The sequence below is a fragment of the Rhincodon typus genome, chromosome 4 (genome assembly GCF_021869965.1).
Source record: "Rhincodon typus isolate 14 chromosome 4, sRhiTyp1.1, whole genome shotgun sequence".
NCBI classification, from domain to species: Eukaryota; Metazoa; Chordata; class Chondrichthyes; order Orectolobiformes; family Rhincodontidae; genus Rhincodon; species Rhincodon typus.
In genome coordinates, this window is record NC_063335.1 from 105,055,754 (window position 1) to 105,082,584 (window position 26,831).

General features: G+C 40.8%; 1 protein-coding gene and 1 long non-coding RNA gene across 6 annotated transcripts in view; one reads left to right on the forward strand and one right to left on the reverse strand.

The window, feature by feature from the left end:
- The window catches only part of LOC125482909, a 39,712-nt gene extending 20,772 nt beyond the window's left edge, over positions 1–18,940 (forward strand). The window contains exon 3 of the long non-coding RNA XR_007261899.1: positions 18,475–18,940. This is a non-coding gene — a long non-coding RNA (uncharacterized LOC125482909). The remainder of the gene's footprint in view (positions 1–18,474) is intronic.
- The window catches only part of LOC109918182 (focal adhesion kinase 1), a 117,867-nt gene that overhangs the window by 36,820 nt on the left and 54,216 nt on the right, over positions 1–26,831 (reverse strand). For all 5 annotated transcript variants that reach the window (XM_048595535.1, XM_048595533.1, XM_048595536.1 and 2 more), the window contains 4 exons: positions 20,779–20,890; positions 12,861–12,947; positions 12,247–12,309; positions 6,726–6,857 (listed from right to left, as the gene is read on the reverse strand). In XM_048595535.1, the coding sequence (XP_048451492.1) occupies positions 6,726–6,857; positions 12,247–12,309; positions 12,861–12,947; positions 20,779–20,890 (394 nt within the window). The remainder of the gene's footprint in view (positions 1–6,725; positions 6,858–12,246; positions 12,310–12,860; positions 12,948–20,778; positions 20,891–26,831) is intronic.

Genomic DNA, 26,831 nt, shown 5'->3' on the forward strand with positions numbered 1-26,831 from the left:
CAAGTTCGCATGACTTGAAAGTTTTAAGTTTCCTGTAGCCCATAACTCAGTTTTCTTTCAGTAAAATTACTGCAAAATTGAGACAGCTGATTAAATAAAAAAAAAATGGCATTTGAGGGAGAACCACAATTTATGTTGACCTCAGTTTTAGGAGAAATTCATCTCTTTTATGCTAAACTATGAAAATCTACACTTGCTTTTCGAGAAACAAAGCATCAGACCCGAGAAAAGAAACTGATAATCTGAAGGTTCCATCAGCTTTAGCTGGAGATCAAGTCATCAACCACCTAATTTAATATCGTTTGACACGAACAAATGGAGTGTATCCTGCTAAACAAGAATGCAATCAATTTAGGTCACGCTGTCCTTGACTGACGGTGATCTCCGTGCTGATAACATAGGACCACACAGCAGGAGTGGTGACCAGAGATAACAAGGTGTAGAGCTGGATGAACACAGCAGGCCAAGCAGCATCATAGGAGCAGGAAAGCTGACATTTCGGGCCTAGACCCTTCTTCAGAAAAGTGGTGACCAGATGACTTTCCAGCATCTTTGAACAATGAACTAACAAGTGCTACTCTCATTCTTTACTCATGGAAGTCTTTTTCCTTTTGAAATGACTGAAGCTGCTTTCACCACCTTTTCAGGTAATACAATCCAGATACTAATAGAGCAAAATAAATCCAGGGGCTAATCTTCCTGCCAACGAAGACAGTTAACTCTTTCAACTGTATCAAACACCTTCATAATTCCGAGTACCTCTATGAAATTTCCCCTTAAACTTCTCTGCTTCAAGGTAAACAATCTCATTTACTCCATCATGATTGGTGGCATTCTGGTATATCTCCTCTGAAAGGGCTTTTTTAAAATACATTCATGGGACGTGCTTTATGTCATGTGTCGTACTACCACTGTGCTAAGTAGGAAAGACTTCGAACAGATTAAGTAACTGAAGACTATCATGGAGGCTGCACAAATACCCTCATCCGCAATGCTGGGACAGCACAACACATCACTGCAAAAGAAAAGGCTAAAGCATTTGCAGCAATTTTCAGCCAGAAGTGCCGAGTGGATGATCCATCATGGCTTCCTCCAGACGTCCCCAGCATCACAGATGGGAGGCTTCAGCCAATTCAAATTACTCCACATGATATCAAAAATTGGTTTAACACATTCAATACTATAAAGGTTGTGGGTCCTGACAACATTACAGTGATTGTATTCAAGACTTATCATTTAGAACGTGCCACACTCCTAGCCAAACTGCTCTAAAACAAATACAATGCTGGTATCTACCGGACAATGTGGAAAATTGCACAGCAATGCCCTTGTCATAAAAAGGAGGATAAGTCAAACCAGCCAATAACCATCCTATCAGTTTATCCTCGCTCATCAGTAGTGATGGAAGGTGTCATCAACAGTGCTAACAAGCAGCAGCTGCTCAGTAATAACGTGCTCACTTGATGCTCCATTTGGATTCACCAGGGCTACTCAGCTCCTGACCTCATTTTAGCCTTGGTTCAAACATGGGCAAAAAATTCCAGAATGAGGTGAATGTCACAGCCCTTGACATCGAGGCCATATTTGACCCAGTTCGGCATCAACGATCAGTGGTAAAACTGGAGTCAATGGGAGAACTCTTTGCTGAGTCATGCCTGGCATGTAGGAAGATAGATATAGTTGTTGGAGATCAGCTATCTCAGTTCAAGAATATCTCTGCAGGAAGTCCTCAGGGTAGTGTCTTAGGCCCAACCACTTTCAGCTGCTTCGTCAACAATCTTCTCTCCATCATAAGGCACCAGTAAAGGGGATAATTGCTGATGGTTGCACAATGTTCTGCACCAGATAGTGAAGCAGTCTGTGCAAATGCAACTAGACATGGATAACATCTAGGTTGGGTTGAAAAGTGATAAGCAACATTCATGCCACACAAATGCTGGGCAATGACCATCTCCAATAAGAGATAATCTAACCTAATTACCATTACTGAATCCACCTTTATCAACATTCTGGGGGTCACCATTGATCAGAAACTGAACTGGACAAGCCATATACATAAGGTGGCTACGAGAGAAGGTCAGAGGCTACAATACAGCAGGATAGCAATCAATTATATTTTTATGGTCACCAGACTAGCTTGCAATTCCAGATTTTGAGTTGAAATTCCAACAGTTACTGGTCCAGTGACATTACCACTGTACCACCATCTCCCTAAAATTTAGGAACAGTGATAGCTGACAGTGAAATTTATATGAGTGTAAATTTAAATGGTTCATGGATTTACCCGACAGTTAAAATAACTTGTAGCAGTTCCAACTGTCGTAGGCCATATCAGAAACACTAGTGTTAATTTTGTATATTACAAGGGTCAAATTACAAGTTACAATGCAAGATATTTTGTGTCCCAGTTCTCTTTGTCTGCCAGGGCCTTTTGTCAATCTGGTGGAAGTTGATCGTGTAATCCACTCCAAGATCACATCTTCTGATCTACTCCTTAGAGCTGGGCCCCAACACCAACCAGTTTTAAATAGCCCAAGTCATCCTGGGAGTCCTCAACAAGAGGTCTCATAGCATCAAGACAAACATGGGCAAGGAAAGCCCTTGCTGAGTACCCCATAACTTTACCTGGGTCTCTGGTTTACTAGTGACAATACTAGCAGGCCATTGCTGTCCCATGGCATTGTTAAAACTAAATTCAACTATGCAAGTTGTTGTGTTCTCAAGTTCAATGATTTGTTGTGCATATTAGAGGGAGGGTCTAGACTGCCATGTTATAGTGCTGTAATGTAAATATCAAAGGCGTCCTTGAGTGGTGCATTCATGTAAAGGTCAATGTCAAATCAATGAAACTGGTTTCTTTCAGCAGTACTTAATATCGGAAATGTGGCCAGTTTCCCAGATATTCCTTCCCACTTTCTTCACTATTTTATGATAGTTCCACCGTTTTGTTTTCAGTACAGTATCACGTTTTCAATTATTCATTTTCTCTGACATTCATCTGTGAAAACTAAGGGACACTGAGACAGACAGTGAACCTACACTGAAACAGCTAGAAGTCATTCTATTTTCTCTAGAAAACAGAAGGCTGAGGATGACCTGATAGGACGAGGTGTCTTTACGCTATCAAAAGGATTTTATGGAATAAATGTAGAAAAATGTAGAAATTTATAGGTAGTCAAAAATAAATCGAACAGGAAATTCATAAAAATCCTAATGCAAAGAATATCCTATGACAAACAGTTGTGAACGATCATTGAAGTATTTGATCAGAGACTAGATCAGCACATCAGCTATGCTGATGGTTTAGCTGGGAGTAGGCTCAAGTAGAGCATAAATGCCAACTCGGACAAACTGAATCTAATTGTCTCTCTCTGTTCTGGATGGTCTATATAACAATGTAAAGTGGGTAGAAAACATACCATATTTGTGGCTTAAGTGTGGAATGAATACTCAGTCTTTATTTAGCACAATGTTGTGCATTTTCTATAGCCTCAATCGTTTTGACACAACTCTCCTGCCAATTTCAGGATGCTTAACTATGCTCTTGTTTGCCAAAATAAAGATTTTAACGGTCTTTGGGTATGAAAGAAATACACAGTTCAAATGGAAGATTATTAAGTTCATGGGAAATATAGCAAAGTTGAGAATAGATCACCAATGACAAAGGAACAATCTTGATGTTGTTGTTTTCAAAGAATATTCAAACAAAACACAAAAAAACCACTTTTCCTTCATTGTAATAGGATTACACTGTCTTGATGGAAAGAGATTCCGTGAAATAATGAATGAACTTGTAAGTCACTCATTCATCAGAATTGGCTCAAGAAACTTACAGAAGTTTTTAATTTCTCAAAAAGAAGTGGAACAAGATCTAACATACAAAAATATCTTCAAAACTATTAAAAGCAAGCAGCTTGAACACCGACATTTTGAAGGTTCAGGGCATTATTTCTCCATTATGTAACTCTTCTCAGCACACTACAATTCCATTAAACTCTGCTCCTCCCAATCTCAGGGTGAGATAACATGTTCCCAGGCTTGGGCACAACTAAGAAAATAAGAAATTCGATCTACATAATATCTTTCACAACATCATGGGTTTCCAAAGGGCTTTAAAGGGCAATTATGTGCGATTGCAATGTAGGAAACATGGCAGGCTATACTCACACAGCAAAGACCATGAAGCAGTAATAGAATAATAATTGGATAAGTGATTTATGATGTTGGTTGATGTTGGTAAAGAGATAAATTGCGGCTTGGGCACTGGCTAGGATAACTCTGCTCTTTACAGCTTCTCATTTGGATTCCAAAGGGGGAAAAATCCAAAATCATTGCCTGTTTTGATTCCCCTCCCAGGCTGCTAATAAAGGCAAACTCAGGTGCAAGTCTAGTATCCTGTTCAACTGGAATTGATCCTCAAACTTCTCATTTTATCCATTATCAAGACAATTAATACCAATTTCCATAACACTATCAAGCTTTGCCTTTGTGTCACTTCACAGCTGCTAAAACCCACAAAGGAAACATAGGGTTAGATTTAGGAGTAGGCCATTCAGCTAATCCAGCCTGTTCCATAATTCAACAGGATCATGGCTAATCTGATTATGGTCTCAACTTCACTTTTTCATCTGACCCCATAACCTAAGAATCATCTTGGCAACCAAACATCTAACTAATTCTGCCTTAAATAAATTCAATAACCCAGTTCCCATTGCGAGAGAAAAGCATATCTCTATGTTTTCAATACCAACAGACTTTTCTTGAATACCTGTTTTTGCTAACTTTGTAAGAACCACTGTATTAATACTCAAAAAAGTCAAAACATAACCTCTCACATTAGGTTGCACTCATCCATTGTCTCTTGAAAAAAAAATCTCAAATTAAAATCCTTAATACCCTTTCTTAGTTTATCCATGTCCTTGCGCAAAACTATGTTTCCAACCTCATCAATATATGTTCTAGCTCAACATTTCAGTCTCTTCATCATTGGCAATCACTCACCAATGAGTATGATTGTCCACCTAGGAAATTCCGTGTCCTTGGTCAGGAGTTCCATGGGTTGTTATGTGGCTGATGAGACCAATCCTACAACCACATATCAGACTACACATTTGGCAGGTGTTTTCAGGAAGTGGGAATGATCCTTAGCCTTGAGATCGCTGAGTTTCCTTTCCCCGGTTCCTTTTCTGTACTTCCTCTTGCCATTGGGTGTTCTCAAAGAATTGTGTCCCTTCAGAAAAGAGTTTCCTGTAAGTCAGTTTCTTCTGAACGAAGGTCTCTCATGCATTGACATCTATGTTGCACTTCTTGAGGGAATCCTTCAGGGAGTCTTTGAAATGTTTTCTTTGTCCTCCTCTCTTATTCAAGTGCTTTCCTTGAGCTGGGCGATAAAGATTGGCTTTGGCAGTTGGAACTCAGGCATCCTAAGCACATAGCTGGCCCAGCAGATTTGGTTTTGGATAATCATGACCTTGATGCTGGTGCAATTGGTTGCTTCGAGGACGCTGATGTTAGTATGCCTGTCCTCCCAGCTGACGCAGAGAAACCACCTCAAACAGCATTGAGAGATGACGGTCTCACTGATAGCAACATGACAGAATCCTTTGGAGGTAAAGACAGGGGTCAAGCAGGGATGTGTCACTGGCTGCATGCTTTTCTCCATCTTCATCGCCACCATTCTTCATCTTGTCAAGAACAAGCTTCCCAATGGTGTAGAGATTGTCTACAGCATGGATGGAAACCCTTTCAACCTCAACCGATTGAAATCCAAGAAGAAAATGACACTGCTTGTGGAACTTTAGTATATGGATGACACTGTCATCTCTGCTGTCTTGGAAGGGAATCTTCAAGCCTTATTTAACGTCTTTGTGGCAGCGTACTGAAGAATTGTTCTTGGCCTCAACCTCAAGAAGACTCAAATCCTTTGCCAATCTGTTCCAAGTGAAGTTTTGATCCATCTCTCCATTAAGATCCATGGAGAACTTCCAATGGTGGAGCTTTTCCCTTACCTGGGAAGCTACCTTTCATCTAAAGCTGACAGTGATACAGAGATTCAAGATCTCATCCAATCTGCTGCCTTTGATGACTGTAACATCTGTGCTGATGCCACGATCCTTATTATAAGGCAGTCATCCTTCCGACTCTCCAAAACTTGGACTCATCCTCTATGAATGCATCCTGTGAACCTTTCTTACCACACGACACTCCGCCAGTCCTGGCATAACTTTCATTGCCTTGACACTATTTTCTGCTATTGGTCATCCCTTCCACTTCTTATTTCCTGCTGCTTGACTGCCATATTTTCACAAAGAATATCATAATGTTCATTATGTTAAAGACCCTAAGACAAACATGTCAGGTCACATTGGAACCCAGTTCAATGGTAATAAAGCATTTATTATCACTTAAATCAGAAGACCCAATATAAACACTTCAGAAAGACAGAAATATCAAAGTTAACAATAACATCTAAGCTGTGCAACCTTTTATGCAATGCTTCAGAGTAAGACTGGATATTATTCTTTCATCAATTGCTTTCTATTGGATCCTTTTCATTAACAACCTGAAGTACAGGTGACTGATTAATCTAAAGGCTATACAATCAGCACTTACACAGATTCAATACATTTTCAAGCTAATAATTAAAATTTTACCCATCGATCTCTAAAATTTGTCATTGCACAGTATATTTGGCTAGAGACTAAAAGGAAAAAGAGGGAACTTACCAGAAACTTCTCTTCCTGTTCAAGCCATCGTTGATCCTCCTCCATTTCCTGCTGCTGCCTTAACAACTGTTCTTCCATTACATTTGTTGGGAGCATCTGTCCCATTCCACGCATATCCAAAGAGCCGGAATCCTGAAAGTTTAATTAAATGCTTACATGCCATGCCATATCATGCAGTATAAGACTAAAGATATTGACTGAATTTCAACAGCATACAACCGTTGGCAACTCTTGCTTTTATGAGCAGTTTTCACCCCTTCCCAAATACATAATGTAGCTGAAGCCAATATAAGTTCAGTTCCGACAAAAGTTCTGTAACACTCCGTTATTTTGCAATGACATGAATAGCTTGAAAATCTGTTACAATGATGAACTAAAAAAAAACTGAAATTTGGCCCTTGCTGTAATAAAATTATTTAATAAAATTACATGAGGTTGTTGACTTGCTTGCTGAGCTGATTTGTTTTTGCTCAGATGTTCCGTCACCATGCTAGGTAACATCATCAGTGAGGCCTCCGATAAAGCGGTGTTGTTCCACTCTGCTTGGAATTTATACTGAGATAGTAGGAACTGCAGATGCTGGAGAATCCGAGATAACAAGGTGTAGAGCTGGATGAACACAGCAGGCCAAGCAGCATCAGAGGAGCAGGAAAGCTGACGTTTCAGGTCCAGACCCTTCTTCAGAAATGGGGGAGGGGAAGGGGGTTCTGAAATAAATAGGGAGGGGGAGGCAGATAGAAGATGGATAGAGGACAAGATAGGTGGAGAGGAGACAGACAGGTCAAAGAGGCAGGGATGGAGCCAGTAAAGGTGAGTGTAGGTGGGGAGTTAGGGAGGCAATAGGTCAGTCCAGGGAGGACAGACAGGTCAAAGGGGTGGGATGAGGCTAGTAGGTAGGAGATGGGGGTGGGGCTTGAGGTGGGAGGAGGGGATAGGTTAGGGAGGCGGGGACGAGCTGGGCTGGTTTTGCGATGCTGTAGGGGGAGGGAAAATTTTGAAATTTGTGAAGTCCACATTGATACCATTGGGCTGCAGGGTTCCCAAGCGGAATATGAGGTGCTGTTCCTGCAACCTTCGGGTAGCATCGTTGTGGCACTGTAGGAGGCCCAGGATGGACATGTCGTCTGAGGAATGGGAGGGGGAGTTGAAATGGTTCGCGACTGGGAGCTGCAGTTGTTTATTGCGAACCGAGAGGAGGTGTTCCGCAAAGCGGTCCCCAAGCCTCCGCTTGGTTTCCCCAATGTAGAGGAGGCCACAACGGGAACAGCGGATACAGTATACCACATTAGCAGATGTGCAAGTGAACATCTACTTGATGTGGAAAGTCTTCTTGGGGCCTGGGATGGGGGTGAGGTGTAGGGGCAGGTGTAGCACTTCCTGCGGTTGCAGGGAAAAGTGCCAGTTGTGGTGGGGCTGGAGGGGAGTGTGGAGCGGACAAGGGAGTCCCGGAGAGAGTGGTCCCTCTGGAAAGCAGATAAGGGTGGGGAGGGAAAATGTCTTTGGTGGTGGGGTCGGATTGCAGATGGCGGAAGTGTCGGAGGATGATGCGTTGGATCCGGAGGTTGGTTGGGTGGTACGTGAGGACGAGGGGGATTCTGTTTTGGTTGTTATTGCGAGGAGGGGGTGTGAGGGATGAGTTGCGGGAAACGCGGGAGACACGGTCGTGGGTGTTCTCGACCACTGAGGGGGGGAAGTTGCCATCCTTGAAAAACGAAGACATGTGAGATGTTTGGGAGTGGAATGCCTCATCCGGGGAGCAGATGCGGTGGAGGCGAAGGAATTGGGAATAGGGGATGGCATTTTTGCAGGCAGGTGGGTGGGAGGAGGTGTATTCTAGGTAGCTGTGGGAGTTGGTGGGCTTGAAATGGATATCAGTTTCCAGGTGGTTGCCAGAGATGGAAACAGAGAGGTCCAGGAAGGAGAGAGAGGTATCAGAAATGGTCCAGGTGAACTTAAGGTTGGGGTGGAAGGTGTTGATGAAGTGGAAGAACTGTTCAAGCTCCTCGTGGGAGCACGAGGCGGCGCCGATACAGTCATCAATGTAACGGAGGAAGAGGTGGGGTTTAGGGCCAGTGTAGCTACGGAAGAGGGATTGTTCCACGTAACCTACAAAGAGGCAGACACAGCTTGGGCCCATGCGGGTACCCATGGCCACCCCTTTTGTCTGTAGGAAGTGGGAGAAATTGAAAGAGAAGTTGTTGAGGGCGAGGACGAGTTCGGCTAAGCGGATGAGGGTGTCAGACCTCCCCCTTACTGAGGACGAACGGTCAGTCCTCAGTAAAGGGCTCACCTTTGTCCCCTTCCACCCACACATCAACGAATACCGCTCACGCTTGGATGTTGAACAGTTTTTCCGCCGCCTCCGCCTCCGCGCTTACTTCGTTAACCGTTAGCCTAACCCTTCCTCTACTGACCCTTTCTCCCGCCTCCAACACATCCCCCCTCCTGAACACCACCCCAAGACCTCATACCCTACCTCGACCTCTTCATCTCCAACTGCCGTGATGACATCAATCACCTCAACCTCTCCACCTCTCTCACCCACTCGAAACTCTTCCCCACGGAACGTGCAGCCCTCTGCTCCCTCCGCACCAATCCCAACCTCACCATAAAACCCGCGGACAAGGGAGACGCAGTTGTAGATTGGCGCACTGACCTCTACATCGCCAAGGCCAGGCGCCAATTCTCCGACACCTCCTCCTACCGCCCCCTTGATCATGACCCCACCCCCGACGACCAAACTATCATCTCCCAAACCATCCACAACCTCATCACCTCAGGTGACCTCCCACCCATAGCCTCCAACCTCATCGTTCCCCAACCCCGCACCGCCCGCTTCTATTTCCTTCCCAAAATCCACAAACCTGACTGCCCTGGTCGACCCATTGTCTCCGCCTGCTCCTGCCCCACCGAACTTATCTCCACCTATCTCGACTCCATTTTCTCCCCCTTGGTCCAGGAACTCCCTACCTACATCCGTGACATCACCCACGCCCTCCACCTACTCCAAAACTTCTAATTCCTCGGTCCCCAACACCTCATCTTTACCATGGACATCCAGTCCCTATACACCTGCATTCCCCATACAGATGGCCTAAAGGCCCTCCGCTTCTTCCTGTCCCGCAGGCCCAACGAGTCCACCTCCACCGACACCCTCATCCGCTTAGTCGAACTCGTCCTCACCCTCAACAACTTCTCTTTCAATTCCTCCCACTTCCTACAGACAAAGGGGGTGGCCACGGGTACCCGCATGGGCTAAAGCTACGCCTGCCTCTTTGTAGGTTACATGGAACAATCCCTCTTCCGTAGCTACACTGGCCCTAAACCCCACCTCTTCCTCCGTTACATTGATGACTGCATCGGCGCCGTCTCGTGCTCCCACGAGAAGCTCAAACAGTTCATCCACTTCACCAACACCTTCCACCCCAACCTTAAGTTCACCTGGACCATCTCTGATACCTCTCTCTCCTTCCTGGACCTCTCTGTTTCCATCTCTGGCAACCACCTGGAAACTGATATCCATTTCAAGCCCACCGACTCCCACAGCTACCTAGAATACACTTCCTCCCACCCACCTTCCTGCAAAAATGCCATCCCCTATTCCCAATTCCTTCGCCTCCGCTGCATCTGCTCCCAGGATGAGGCATTCCACTCCCGAACATCTCACATGTCTTCGTTTTTCAAGGATGGCAACTTCCCCCCCTCAGTGGTTGAGAACGCCCTCGACCGTGTCTCCCGCATTTCCCGCAACTCATCCCTCACACCCCCTCCCCGCAATAACAACCAAAACAGAATCCCCCTTGTCCTCACGTACCACCCCACCAACCTCCGGATCCAACGCATCATCCTCCGACACTTCCGCCATCTGCAATCCGACCCCACCACCAAAGACATTTTCCCTCCCCACCCTTATCTGCTTTCCGGAGGGACCACTCTCTCCGGGACTCCCTTGTCCGCTCCACACACCCCTCCAGCCCCACCACACCCGACACTTTTCCCTACAACCACAGCAAGTGCTACACCTGTCCCTACACCTCCCCCCTCACCCTCATCCCAGGCCCCAAGAAAACTTTCCACATTAAGCAGATGTTCACCTGCACATCTGCTAATGTGGTATACTGTATCCACTGTTCCCGTTGTGGCTTCCCCTACATCGGGGAAACCAAGCGGAGGCTTGGGGACCACTTTGCGGAACACCTACGCTTGGTTCACACTAAACAACTGCACCTCCCAGTCGTGAACCATTTCAACTCCCCCTCCCAGTCCTCAGGCGACATGTCCATCCTGGGCCTCCTGCAATGCCACAACGATGCCACCCGAAGGTTGTAGGAACAGCACCTCATATTCCGCTTGGGAACCCTGCAGCCCAATGGTATCAATGTGGACTTCACAAGCTTCAAAATCTCCCCTTCCCCTACCGCATCCCAAAACCAGCCCAGCTCGTCCCCGCCTCCCTAACCTGTCCTTCCTCCCACCTATCCCCTCCTCCCACCTCAAGCCCCAACCCCATCTCCTACCTACTAGCCTCATCCCACCCCCTTGACCAGTTCGTCCTCCCTGGACTGACCTAACCCCTCCCTAACTCCCCACCTACACTCACCTTTACTGGCTCCATCCCTGCCTCTTTGACCTGTCTGTCTCCTCTCCACCTATCTTGTCCTCTATCCATCTTCTATCCGCCTCCCCCTCTCTCCCTATTTATTTCAGAACCCCCTTCCCCTCCCCCATTTCTGAAGAAGGGTCTAGGCCCGAAACGTCAGCTTTCCTGCTCCTCTGATGCTGCTTGGCCTGCTGTGTTCATCCAGCTCTACACCTTGTTATCTGGAATTTATACTGTCTGGTCCGTCATGGTGAGTAGTGTCATTTCTAGTTTTGTTCTGTATGAGTTTTTAACAAGACGGTATAAATTCCAAGAGGAGTAGCACAACATCGCTTTATCGGAGGCCTCACTGATGATGTTACCTCGCATAGTGACGAAACGTCTGAACAAAAACAAGCCAGTTTGGCGAGTAAGTCAACAACCTCGCCCCACAACCCGAGCTACAAATCTTTGCTAAAACTTTAAACAAAATTTCATATTACATGCAATATCATAAATTAATTTAAATGGGTGATCAAACACAAAGCTCAAGGTAATGACATCATCTGAATTAGAGATTATGTCACTGTTTTACAATTCAATTAAAAATATCCAGTACTTATTTTGTTTGGATCGCACTGAGAAAGATCTAAAATCCCTGGTTCTGTCAAACTCAAGAGATGCCTTTTCCAGCATCTAAATTACAACGGATGTATATTTTATTCAAATACTCCATCATGACTTGATGGTGTTTTTTAATTCATTATATGTTAACATCCAGGGCATGGCTTGAAGGGCAAGCTATCAGCTTTATTCCAATCAAGCTTCAATGAACTGAATACCTTGGTTGCAGAATTATATTACCTCCAGATTTTGTGGCCAAATTGGAATATCCTAAGCTCTATGATGATTCCAGGAATCATGAGCATCTAATACACTTGCCTGTGCAGTATATATAGTTCCAGGCATAGGCGAAATTCCGTGTGAACCAGTATATCCAGAAACCTGTTAATAAACACAATTAACTGAAATGATCTACAGTGACCACAGCTATAGATTAGTTCAATTCACAGTTGTCAAGAGGACACAGCATTTTTAACATGGAATAAACCAAAGGATTCTAGAATTCAATATTACAGTTAATATGTTTAGAGATTTGCAACAGGAGTACGTATAAATCAATGATGATTGAAGTAGAATTAGTGCTGCAAGATGATGTTTCCTTTATTGGTGTTCTGTAGAAAGCACATACATGTTACTATGACTACATAACAGAAAAATTATTACTGCCAAAACAGACTCTTGGTCCATGGTCTCTCAAGTATTAAGTGCTTCACTTAGACAAGTTTTAAAACTCCATGTTCTGCTACGGGGTAGGCTGAGATACTCCAAGTTATTCAAGGTTGTGACTGGATGAATGTATCAAGGCCATCACCACTCAATCAATTTGGTCTTTGTTACAGTTATGTTTGGTTGATCCAAGTTATAATGCTACCATGTGTTGCAAATTCAGTGGTATTTTTCCCCAAAAATGTCTTACAATGTCTGTTATTTACCTGATAATGATTATGCTGCACCATATGTTGTGGACTGGGAAAGAAACCATCACTGGATCTTGGACTTGGGTAGCCTGGTCTACTGGGCTATTGTAGAGAAACAAAGGAAAGAAATACACGGTAAATTATATCTGCTATTACAGCTAAACACAAAGACCCAAATACTTGCACAGTGCAGATAATGGAAGAGGTCAGGTACATGATATGTGCACTAAGTATGAAAGAAAATTGGTCATTTCAGACAGTTGGCTGGAAGATTCCACATTGGCCTTAAAGTTTGAGGTTAATTTCTGCAAGTAATCTTTCTACAATCTACAAGAAAATTTGACGATTAGCCAAAGTCAAATTTTCATCAGATGCAGTGGAAATAAAGTGGAGAACTGACACTTGTAGAAAAACAGACACCATCCATCACAATTATCCAGTGTAGCTGAAGGCAAATCTACCCATTAACTGCAGTAATCACTTGCTCAAACTAAAGACCAACGATGAAGGTCAAAAAAGATCATCTTTCAACTGTGCTGTCTTTAGCTTGTTTATCTGCAGAAGCATACAGAGGATAACAAGAAAAGATCACTGTCTGTTTATAGTAATTTTATTAAAACAAACATAAATGTATGTGTTTTAAAGTTTCATCATGCGAGGTATTGAATGGTCTCTTTCAACATGCTAAAATATCATTGACTACTGAGATAGTCTAAAAAGAAACCTATATTTTAATGATAATGTGTAATGCTGAAACATACCTGCCAGTTAAATTTCTTTCAAAGGAATCTCACCTAGCCATGTGTTGTTTGTTGCAGTGCCATTAAATAATCTTAACCATAATTTTTTGAATGTTTATTTGATGACACAACAATAACTTGCACCTTTAATGTATCAGCTGCCCCAAGCCCCTTGAGTGAGGCACAAGAAACAAACTTAAATGGCAAGCCACATACTAAGAGATGAGGAGAGCTGATCAAACAGTTGGTCAAAAATGTGGGTTTTAAAGAAATAGAGGTGGACAGGTTGGTATTGGGCTAAGGCCAGTGTAAGCATGGGTGTTAATGGTGAGGACAAAGAAAGGAAGGACGCACAAGAAGGCAGGGTCAGAGCAACAGAGACCTTTGGAGAGATGGAGAGAGAGGTGTTATGGGCTGATGGAAGACAGTGATAAGTGTTGAAAACTTGGTGTGGGTTGGGATATGGGCAGCATAGATTTAGAGAGGGTGCAGAATGAAAGTGAGCCAGGAAAGCTTTTGAATAGTTTGGTGTGGACTTGAGAAAATCTTGAATGGGAATGCCAGCAGGGAGCAAAGCAGCAGGTAACATATGCAGGTGGAGGAGACAGCAGCTGACATGGAGTCAGTGACGTAGTTCATAATCAAAGAAGAACACTGAGATTGTGCATAGTCATTTCTGCAGCAGGGGGCAGGAGGGAGACGGATTCAGTCGTGAGGGTAATGGGGAATTTGGCAGAAATGGAAGGCGACAGCCTGGTCTTTATGAAGTTTTAGGTAGAAACTGCGCTCATTTAAAACTTAATATAACTACACACACAGTAAAGTCTTAACTGGTGAAATCAGAGATTTGGTAACACAGTGACAACTGACTCTGTTTCTCTCACACACACACACACACACACACACACACAATCTATGGGGTTAAGTTGTATTTGCAGGTACATTCTATTTTGTTCAAAAAGCACACAATTTATAGGTAGTCAATGTGGCGTTTCATAGATTCCTACTTTAGAATAAAACCAGTTTGACTCCAAACCAAAACACAAACAGATTCTAAACAAGGTCTCATCCTAACATGCACTGTCTGACCAAAAATATCACCTCTTCTTTACACTGATAAAACCTTTAGTTCTCTTCAGAGCAGTGAGTTGAAAGGAATTTGGGGATTTACATATACATATTAATCAATTAAAACTTTCTAACTATTAAAGGTTTAACAGCATCTGAGGTTTGTTTAATACATTCTCATCATTTGTGTGACCCTTTGATCTTTTACTTATAAATTCTTTATCTGATGCCACCTCTCTCATTATCACCTGAAGGAGGAGTGAGGGTCAGAAAGCTTGTGTTTTCAAATAAACTGTTAGACTATTACCTAGTGTTGTGTGATTTCTGACCTTGCCAAAACAACCCATAGAAAGAGGGAGAGAGGGAGGAACTCACATTTGTAGCATCTTATAAATTCTCACTGCTATTATTGTAGTTAACTCTGCTATTATTGTAATGAACTGCACCAGCCAATTTGTTCAAAGCATGATCCTACAGCAAGTGACAGCAATTAAATCAATAACAGCTGACAACAAACATTAGATAATTTACTCCAGTCATCTCAGTCCTAAACACAAAATGTATTGCTTGAGTTTGAGTGCATTTTTCTGGTAGGTTTCTTCTTTGTTTAGTTTGACATGAAACAGTAACAGACGTAAGACAAGCTTGAATAATCAGCTAACCTGAAGTTAAGTGTCATTCTATCACATGAATTTACTGTGTATCACAGGAGAACTGAGCACTGTGAATCAAAGCCATGATGACATCAAAGATTCATGAAATACTTCAAATCTTCAAGCCATAATTATCAAATTTGTCTTCCATGGTAACATAGAGTGATTAGAGGGCAGAATCAGGCAGGTTGTAGAATGGGTAGCCTATTAATTCCCACCCACTTGAGGTCCTGCTGAATTTAAATTTTTGGTCCAACATTAAAGGCAGTTTTCAGGTTAACGGGTTTGGAGAAAGGGGGATAATTGGGCCACAGCAGGCAGGAGTTTAGTTCCCCATTAAATAATGCATTCTCTGCTTCTTTGAATATTTTAATGCCCATGTATACAAGTTAGGTAGTGATTACATCAACACCTTCAATGGCAGAACTCCAACGACAATATGTAACATTTACTTGGCTACTTTCAACTATAAATGTAGACACACCGATTTATAATGGTGCAAAATAAAAGAAAATGTCTGTGTGGATTTAAGATTTTAATGTAGTAATAAACATTCTACATTAGTTGCATTAAAATTATACAATGGTTTATATTTTTCTGTTCCAACTAAGTCAGCACACAAAGTAACTTTCACTTTAGAACAATATGTGTGTGCTGAAAACTCAATTGGATTTCCTCTGGCAAGATCCAGGAATATTTATGGATCTAGCAGGCAAAACAGCAAAATAAAATTCAAAGTAACAACTCAAAACTACATAACACAATCAAGTCTTCAGACTTATAAAACAAAGAAAAGGGTTAAATAATGGCCGGTTCTTTTCATTCATGTGGCTTGAGCAAAGGGTATGGGATGGCTGTAGGAAAAGTACAGTGTAGGTTACAGGCCACATTCAAATCCCAACACAAGCCAACCAGATGTCTTCAGATCTCTCATTCATTTCTATAAGTACCATATAAAACACTTGCTGCTACAATAAGCTGTTGCCAGGTATGAATCACAATTAGAGAAACTCCACCATATCGTACATATACACCATACATCATGATGTAGAAATAACGTTGTTAGTAGAGGAAAAAAATATCAGCTGCACATTTGACAATACCATTTCACGTGAAAAAGTATTGCCATCAGCTTTATTGATCAGAGAACAGGAAGGAGCGATTTAAAGATATATAGAAGCACGAAAAGACAAGCAATTAAAAGAAAGGAAAAGTATTCAAGCTTAGAACAGATACTTTGTGAGGAGGAAAGCTATAACGGACATGCTGGCTTAGACTGAACACACAGTTCATTCACTGCATCCAGGAAGAAATAATAATTTGCATGGATAGTAAGTAAACAAAATGGTAGCTTTCAAAAGTTTTGTTAAAAAATGTTGTCACTGTTGAATATTTTGCTGCATCATCAGAACAGAAAAATGATGTGTTGAGAAGTGGGTTTAAGAATTTTCTCCAAAGCAATCTCGTACCAATTAAAGTATGTGAGAATTTTGTACTCAAAATGTAGGATACAAGTGTTATTCATTTGGAGTGCTCCAGTTTTTGAGCACCACATTTAATCATGAAGTATTTTCAGTTTTCTTAATTCATTCATAGGATATAACAAGGCCAGTATTTATCACTCATTTCTAATTGGTTGTAAGGAGGTGACACTGAGTCACTGCAGTTCATGTGGTGAAGGCACTGCAATAGTGCTATTAGTTGGAAGGTGTATATTGTTGCTGGGGGCTGGTTTAACTCGGTTGGATGGCAGGTTTGTGATGCAGAGTGACACAAATAGCATGGGTTCAATTCCTCTACCGGCTGAGGTCACCATGAAGGTCCTACCTTCTCAACCTCTCCCTATGGCTGAGGTGCGGTCCTCAGGTTAAACTCACCACCAGCTGTCTCTCTGGGACAATGGTGACTTTACTTATTGTTACTGCTCCAAAATTGTGCGCCTCATCCCTAGTTTGAAAACAGTATGACTCATTACTAAATCCCACATTAGGTATTTTGTGATTTGCCAATTTCATGCCAAATAGGAAGTTAGCTGGCTACTGCCGCCAAAAAACTGATCAAACTTACAAAATTTATTTCTATAGAGAGCTTAGTGTTCAGACAGAGAGGATACACTCCTGTTAATCTTGTCTGGATTTAAATCCAAATCTCAGAAGTGAAAAGCCAGTGGCAAACTCACTGCATCACCCAATCATTCCCAAAGTATTCATAACATATTTATTACTTGGAGAACATCTTGTCATTATATTTCTTGAGAAGCAAAGGAGTGAAAGATTAAGGGGGATAGGCAAGAAAGGGGTGATCAGATTAGCTATGATCTTATTGAGTGGTAGAGCAGGATCGAGGGGCAATCTGGCCACCTCTTGCTCTTAACTTTCATGTACATAATGTCAAAAACATAAATAGTAAAAGAAAAAGTATGCGCTGATTGTATAGAGTGGTAACAGATGAATGTGCACCTCAGGAAATTGATGGCCTAGTCGCTAACCTATTAATCCAGCGACCTAATTAATTAGCTGGGGACTTAGGTTCAAATTCCACAGGCAGGTAATGGAATTTGAATTCAATTAAAATCAGGAATTAAGGATCATATCTAATGATAATCATGAAACTATTGTTAATTCTCAAAACAAAACATCTGGCTCGCTGAAGTCCTTTAGCGAAGAAGTGCTGTCCTTACCTGATCTGGTCTACATATGACTCCAGACCCACAGAAATATGGCTGAATCTTAACTGCCCTCTGGGCAATTAGGGATGAACAATAAATGCTGGCCTGGCCAGTGATGCCTACAATCTGTGAATGAATAAAAAATACTTACGTAGTGGCCTTTTGATCTCAGTTCACAAATTTTGAAGATGAACTGAAGTGTTTCTTTGTAGAAAATGAGGAGGGAAAATTGTTTTGTTATATTCTTGTGACATTTGGGCTTTAAAAGAAAAAAAATGGCATCTTTATGATTAAATTCTTTGTTGAAATGGAAGGGGTATTGTTAAATTGCATTAATCTTATCCAGTATGTGTTTTAGATGTAAAAGTTAAAATGCGTCCACTATAACAACACTATTTACTTCATTTTTAGCTACATGACAGTTCTGTGCTGATGTTTTGTTCCCTTTGCACAGTAAATCCTAACCATTGCTTCTTCCTGGGCCCTTCTCCATTCGCCAGACATCAATTGTTGCTGCAGATTTGCATTCAGCCTGTCAAAATAAAAGGGAAGCAGACGAGCACTCTGTCGATATGCTGAAGTGGGTACAGGATGCCTGCGCCGAGGCCACATAGGAAGAAGCCTGTCAGAAGCAGACGCAGCAGCAGTGAATGGATGCCCATAAGCTTCTGATGGTTGTTTTAGATATAAACAAAACATGGTGTTGCGTTGGGAGAACTCAGGTAAAGACAGACTGTCCAAGCTAAAACTGTGTTGCAAAGATGGCCAACGGGCTGGCTGCAGACAGACACAAAGCAGATTAAAGTAGAAAAGCAGCATGAATCAGTTTAACAAAATTGTGAGACTTTAACGAATGACAAATAAATATGCAAACTAAAATCGAAGACAATGCTACATGTCAAACATGGAAAATGATGTTAATTTCATAGTGCAATTTAAATAGAGACTGTGTTCCACAAATAAAATAGAACATTGCAAGCACCAGGCACTTCTACAAGAGGAAAGATTCAATGTGCTACTTTTTAAAAATCCTAATAATAAAACAAATATTTTCCAAATACACTACTAATAAATCACAAAGGTATGACCATTTGGATTTGTATACAAAATATACAGTCTGCTGAAAAGCAACTTATTTCATAGTACGAGCACACATTAAGTAATTGAGTGTATTAAAGCAGAGATAGATAGGTTCCCGATTAATGAGGGGATCAAGGGTTACTGGGAGAAGGAAAGAGAATGGGGTTGAGAAATATATCAGCCATAATGAATGGCACGGGGACTTGATGGGCTGAATGGCCTAACTCGGATCCTATGTCTTATGGTCTTTCTGTTAAACTAGCTTCGTCAAATAAAAAACTTTCTTTGTATCTTCACATACTTCACATACTTTGTGGTTTCAAATACGTACTTTGGTAATGCCAGACAATATAAATTAATTTAAAGTTGTGTCTTTATGGAAGTATCGCAAAATTGCAGTAGACCGTCTAGCTTATTTGCTAGAATCAGGTTCTTTAATAGCTAGCGCAGACTTGATAAGATACTATATAATGCAGGAACAATCCATTTCATGTCAGCATGGATTTCCAAAGTGGAAAAATCGTATTTAACTGATTTACTGAGGTTTTTTTGAAGAGGCAGTTGGAAAGCTCAAAGACGGTAATGCTATTGACGTGGCAAAAATGGATTTTGACTTCGATACAATGCCATACAACAGACCAGAGGGGAAAGTTTAAGTCATGTTAATGACTAATAGGAAACAGACAATAATGGTCAACTGATATTTTTCAGGCTGGAAGAAGGTTTGGTGTGGAGTTCTTCAGGGGTCAGTATTGGGACCCTTGCTTTTCCTGATTTATCAATGATCTGGATCTTGGTGCGCAGGGGACAATTTCGAAGTTTTCAGATGATACAAAGCTTGAAAGAAATGTAAACTGTGGAACTCCCAAAGGACACTGATGAGTTAGAGATGTGGATAGACAGGTGGCAGATAAGGTTCAAAGTAGAGAAGTGTGAGGTGATTCAAAGTTCTTCCAACCAAAGTGTAAGACAATATAAAATAGGGAGTAAAATTCTAAATGGAGTGCAGCAGTGCATGGATCTGGGTGTATGTATTCACAGAGATTATTGAAGATGGCAGGACAGGTGGAGAGAGCAGTTAATAAAGCATTCACTGTTCTCAGCTTTAGTAATACGTGCATGTCTTCAGCTGTTAACTCCCAAAGTTCTGGGAATTTTTTCCCCAATAGCCTCTGCATCTCTTTATTTCTGTCCTGTTTTAACGATGCTTCTTAAAACTTATCCACTGAACCAACCTTTTTATTATTTGTTGTAATATCTCCCTTCTATGACTCAATGTTGAATTTTGTTTGGTAATGCTTCTTTGAAGTAATTAGGAGGTTTTAAGCCTTTAGAGGTGCTCTATAAATACAAGTTGTTGCTGCTACTGAGTTCATAAAAGTAAAACTTTGAAGATAAGTCATATGATATTTTCCCACCACTGACAATCAAGCCTAAAAACAAATACTTTAAGGCATTCTTCCACAAGTGCTAAATAAAAGATAGTTACAACTATCCTGTGTTACTTAGGTTGGAAGAGTGTTAGCAGTTTAAGAAAAAAATACATTTGTAGCAAACATTCAAATTATTTAATGTCTTAGTATAACCCATAAAGAGATTCAAGGTGTCACTATCCCAAGCAATGAATTGAACAAACACCAAAAGAACAGCATGATATGAATATTAAAACAATTAGGTGTTTTTAAATAGTACAGGAAACTAGGTGCATTGAATATTCACGATACCTTTGGAGGGGCTTCATCTGATCCTCCCGAATCCCAGGAAACTGTGATCTGCCTTCTCTGCTCCATTCTCACTCTTTCTTCCTGTTGCACTTTCTCTTCTTCCAATATTGTACTGAAAGAAAGAAAATAATGCTTTGTTTATTTAGCAAGAAAACAAGGTGAACTGACCAATAATTGGGAACAAAGGAACAGGAATAGGCCATCCAACCCATTGAGCCTGCTCCACCATTCAATACAATCGTAGCTGATCGAACACTTCAATTTCTTTTACCCACACAATGCCACAACACTTTATACCATTGGTAATCAAATATTTATCAACCTTAAACTTATTCATAGACTGAACATCTGCAACCATCTGGGGTAGAGAATTCCAAAGATTCACACTCTCTGAACAAAACAAAATTCTCACCTCAGTCCTAAATGGCATTCCTCTTATTTTAAATTGTATCCAACAATTCTAGACTCTCTTACCAGGAGAAACATCCTATCTGCTCAAGGTAGACAAACAGGAGGCTGGAAGAACACAGCATGCCACACAACATCAGGAGGAAAGGAGCAGTCAATGCTTTGGGTATTACCCTTCTTCAGGGCTGAAGGTTTTGAGTTATGGACCTGCGGTTCGCAACTTTGTGTTTACCCGTGTGGTTAATTCAGTGTCCGTGACACCACTGACCAAAATCTGAACTAGACCAGTGATTACAACAGCAGGACAGGGGCTAGGAATTCTGCAGCAAATAACTCCCTTCCTGACTCCCCAGAGCCTGCCTTTTACAATGACTGTGCTAGAACTGAGTTTGACTGCTTCAAATGGATGTTTCATACAACTTTGAAACTTTGAAAGTATAAAAAAACCAAAAGAACTGCAGATGCTCTAAATCATAAAAAAAAACTAGAAGTTGCTGGAAATGCTCAGCACGTCTGGCAGCATCTATGAAGAGAAATCAGCATTAACATTTCAGGTCTGGTGACCCTTCCTCAGAATTCTAACTTTGAAAGTATGTTCATATTGATATAGCATAGGTCAGAGTGCATCTTATAATCAATACGTCAGCTGGTTTTCTACAAACTAAGGCCTTAGGAATGGGAACTGAAATCTTCAGCAACAGAAAGGACCACCTTGTGTATCAAATGCTTTTGACTAAAATAAATATTAGAAAAGTTAAAACTTTTGAAATTAATTAAATAATATAGTCACAGGATTCATTCAATAAATCAGAACATGCCAAATTGGTTGTTCATTTCAAGCATTTTATGTCTTTTCTCACAAAGGTTGTATCCAGTTCACACAGGACTTAACTAAATCATGCATTAGGGAGCTGTCTCTTGTCCTGCTGTATTAATTGCTTATTTTCTTCCCTGGTAAGGAAAGCTTTGATTGCAAAAGCCTTCATGATTTAATTAACCCTATCCATTCACAGCATTCATCCTGTTCACTGATTCAATTCTAAGGACACATTTATGTTAATTCGCTAGGGTATTTCTTCAATTATCCAAGTTAAAAATGATAAACAAAACTCAAAAAGATATTGCATCTATTTGAAACATGGGTTACAAATGGAGTTTACCCAAAACTGGACACTTACATAATATTTTCTAACGCTTATTGAAATTCTAAAATGACAATCTTCTTGCCACGAAACATGCAACTGCAATAAATGCTAAATGTTAACAAAGCATTATATTTATCTCAGAGGGAATTACTGATCTAAACATGCACCTGCACACAGGAAGCTGGGATTGACTTTGCCATTCAAAAAGGGCAGAAACTTGCATTTATCAATTTCTAAGTTCTCAACCAAATTTCATTACAGCTCTTTCTCTGATCTCAGTTAAAATAACAGAGTGGTGGTAAACTTTTTCTTCAATGATGTGGAACACATTACGTGTGTAGCAATGGAGTTATAAAGCATTTGTAACAAAAAAATGGCTTCAGGACAAGCTGAGTGCCACATTATATCAACATATGTACCCGTAACATGACATAACAAGTGAAGCATTTTATTGTCTAACAAGTTGGCTTGAGGTAACATTTATTTGTAGTATCGAATGTAATGCAAGTTCATTTTAATACATTAAGAATGTGAAAAATGTCAAGATATTTAAATCCAAGTTAGTTGGTAGTATTTCCATCAATGCATTTTTTTTAACATCCAAAACCACTTACTTTCAGGAAATTCGACTGCCCACCAGTTCTTTGCGAACGTTATTCTGCAATGAGGGTATCATAACCAAGCTTGAGCATGTCACAATTGCACAAACATTTTTCTAGCATTAGTCACTAGCCAACAACCAACAGTGGGAACATTAGCTGATTCTATTCCTCTCTTCCAGCACTAAGGCAACAGGGCCAACAGGAGTACCTAGAATCAATTATAACGTATTCTGGATCACTCCTGGGAATGTTCCTCATCTCTATGACTCAGAACCACAGCATATGACACCAGGGCAAGGGAGATGGGAGCACAGATGGAGCCATTTACCTGGGAACTGTGCATATGGGGATCCTGGGACAGACAGCACTGCCCCTTAAGATTTTGGGGTTCAACTTAATTCCAATTATTAACTACATTATAAAGTCAAGGAGTCATACAGCATGGAAACAGCCCAACTTGTTCATGCCAAACAGGTTTCCTAAACTGAACTGGTACCATTTGCTTGCATTTGGCCTGTACCCTTCTAAACCTTTCCTTCCCATGTACCTGCCCAAATGTCTTTTAAATATTGTAATTATACCCACCTCTGCCAATTCCTCTGGCAGCTCATTCCATATATGCAACATTCTCTAAATCTAAAAATCTAAAAATATACTAGTTTTGATTAATCTTTGGAATTTAGAAGAATGAGAAATGACTTCATTGGAACAATCAAGATTCTTAGGGGACTTGACAGATTAGCTGTAGACAGATTGTTTCCCCTTGTGGGAGAGCCTCGGACCAAAGATCGGAATCTCAGAATAAAGGGTTGCCCATTTAAGTCAGAAATGAGGAGGAATTTCTTCTCTCAGAAGGTATCTGTGGAATTATGTGCCACAGAGGACTGTTGAGGCAGAATTGTTAAGTATGTTCAAGCTGAGGTAGATGTTTAATCAGTAAGGGAATCAAGAGATACAGGGAAAAGGCAAGTAAGTGGAAGTGAGGATAATCAGATAAGCCACTGAATGACTGAGCAGACTCAACGGGCTGAAATGCCTACTTCTGCTCCTAAGTTAATTACAAGTATACTTTCTCAAGATTTACAGAAATTAAATTTATCATAGTAAATGTAAACCAAACAACACTCAACAGAACAGAGGTCTATCCACTGAAGGCCATCAACTCACATTTCAGGCTGAATGGACTCAGATATCTTGCTTTCTTCTGTTAACTAAAGTTGTCCTTCTGTCTTTGGTCTTCTGTTTTGTGTACTGAACCACTAAGAATTACAGCATATTAACTGTTGCTAGCCACTACCACACGTGCATGACAGGGAACATTCTAAACTTTAATTGGCTTGCCATTGCATGAAAGACAGATATCAATCTCAGATTGGCTAAACTGTGCATGCCCAGTTTCTAGTCAGTTTCTTTATAAGTAATAGTCATTCAAACTGTCTCCTTGTTCATTCTTTGACATGCCTATGACTTTGAAAGATCACCAATCTTTATAACAGATTTTTTGTACCAACCTGCAAACATTTTACTTTTCTACTTATAACACGGCAATAGTACAGTAGTTTGTATCTCTGCTCGGACTATGTAGGGCCATCCCTAGTGATTAGTGTCATTCCAAATGTCCCAACTGTACATCTAAGCTTTCTCCTTAACTTATCAATATCCTTTAATGAAGAGTACCATGTGTGACTCCACAAGTTGTTGATACCTGTTAGGAAGAGGAGGTCGAACGCCTTTGATAATGCAAATCGAAACACTAGCCTCCAATCTGTTAGGGCAGGAGTAGAGATCACCTTTTAATAATTAAACCCGAAATACCCAGAGAAGCTTGCTTCAACTTGCCTAATCTATTAAACTATTATGGAAAAGGGGAGGTTACATGAAAGAAAATCCCTGACGTTCACTTTATAAGTTAAAAAGTTACAATTTATTTATTTAACCCTAACAGTGAACAAATTAACAGAATTATTAACAAACCAAACAATTCCCTCTTAACTACTACCTATTCCCTAAGTGAACTAAATTCTATTGATATGCTGTTTCAATAAACACAAGTCCCACTTATATAAATACAAGTAATAGGAAAAAAAATTAAGACTTAGTCTCTCAAAGTCTACACGCCTTTCTTCTGCTGTTCTCAAGTCATAAACGCCTTTGTTCCACTGATCCGGCCATCAGGGATGTTTTCTCCATGAGGTCTTCTGGAGGACACTTAGCTAAAAGTGCCGTGGTACCTTTTATGGATAGATGGTGCTTTCTTAGAGAGTTTAGCAATTTCTTGTGAGAGCTAGATGCTTACTTCTCAGATGGTGGTTCGCTTTCACACCAATTTTCAAAAACCCTCTCCTTTTATACCTTGGATGACATATAGATTTTCTTACACTAGCATTGGTCCGAGGTTGTCAAAACCATCAGATTTGAATTCAATTGCTAAGTGCTTGGTTTAAATTAATTGGCTGATTCGAGCTAGTTGCCAAAACATCAAAACAAGCATAAGGTTTCCAATCACACAGCCAATTGATAAACATTTCAATTTCAGAATGGTTTGTACCCCCTTCAGTTGCTTAGACACATTTTCTGTATAAATCTCTAAGCTTAGAAAAGCACTTTACGTCTTCAAGGAGCCATGCACTCTTTCCCCCTATCAATTCTAGCTTCCCGCCTTCCAAGTTACCATTACTCTATACAACTTTGTAACAAGCCTGAAACAAATTGATTTCAAAATAACCATATAAACGAATATACATGGGTCTGTTACATATTTTAAATTACAAACCAAATCATTTTAAAGGATAGCTGAGTCTTTGAGTGAAAGCCTTTTCATTCAAAACATACTCACATTTATTAGTCTAAGTTCACATAGCTTGAGCCACAAAAACAGCCATTAAACCATAAATCCATGATCTCAATTTTGACCTGGTCCATATGACTATTTTTCATTAAAGGAAGGGTTTTACAACTAGCCACAATTAAACAGAACATAAAACTTAACTCTGAACTTGCTTAATAAAGTCAAAATTATTGAAAACTAACTCAATCCTGCACCTGCTCGCTCAAGTAGCCCCAAATGTGCTCCCAATCACACAGTGGACAAACATTCTTGTGCTCAAGATCTGCTTGTTCTGAAATGAGAGCCCAGGTCTATCTTTCCTTTAAGCCACATTAATCATCCTCCCTTGCTGATGTGCCTATATAAGAACTCTACAGGTGGCTGTAGAGGATTCTCCCTCAAGGGCATTTGAAATATACTCACTTAATCTTGACAGGAGCTGTGATTAAGTCTTGAACTTTTACACTTCTTTCTTCCCCACAGTGAGATGGTCTGAGATTGCAGACCCAGCCATTATATTTTGGTTCCATTCACAATCTGCGCAGTCAGACTTACTGAGATAACATGACGGACTCCAAGGCAACGAGATGGTGGCAGAAGCAACAGCAGTTGCTTGCACAGCCATCAGAAACCCACAATCTGATAGGAGAGTTTATGGTAGAAAATTGGGAAATAGCAGAGAAGCTGAAAAAGTAAGTTGTATCTGCACTCTCATAGGTAGACACGAATTGTCCTTGAAATAATTAACATCCAAGGGTCTAGTGAAGGTGCAGAACTGAAATAAATTATTATTAGAGAAATTAATAGGATTGAAAGTTGGCAGATCTCTGGATCCTGAAGACTTTCACCCTAGACTTTTGAAAGAGATGGCTACACAGTGGTGATCATCCTTTAAAATTCTATTAATTCTGCAATAGTGCCTCAGATTGGAAAATTGAAAATATAATTCCACTGTTTAAGGAAGTAGGGAGAAAATCAGGTAACTACAGTCTTTAAAGCCTAACATCAGTAGTATGGAAATGTTACAATACAATATAAAGGATATGATCACTAGATATCCATTCCGGTCCC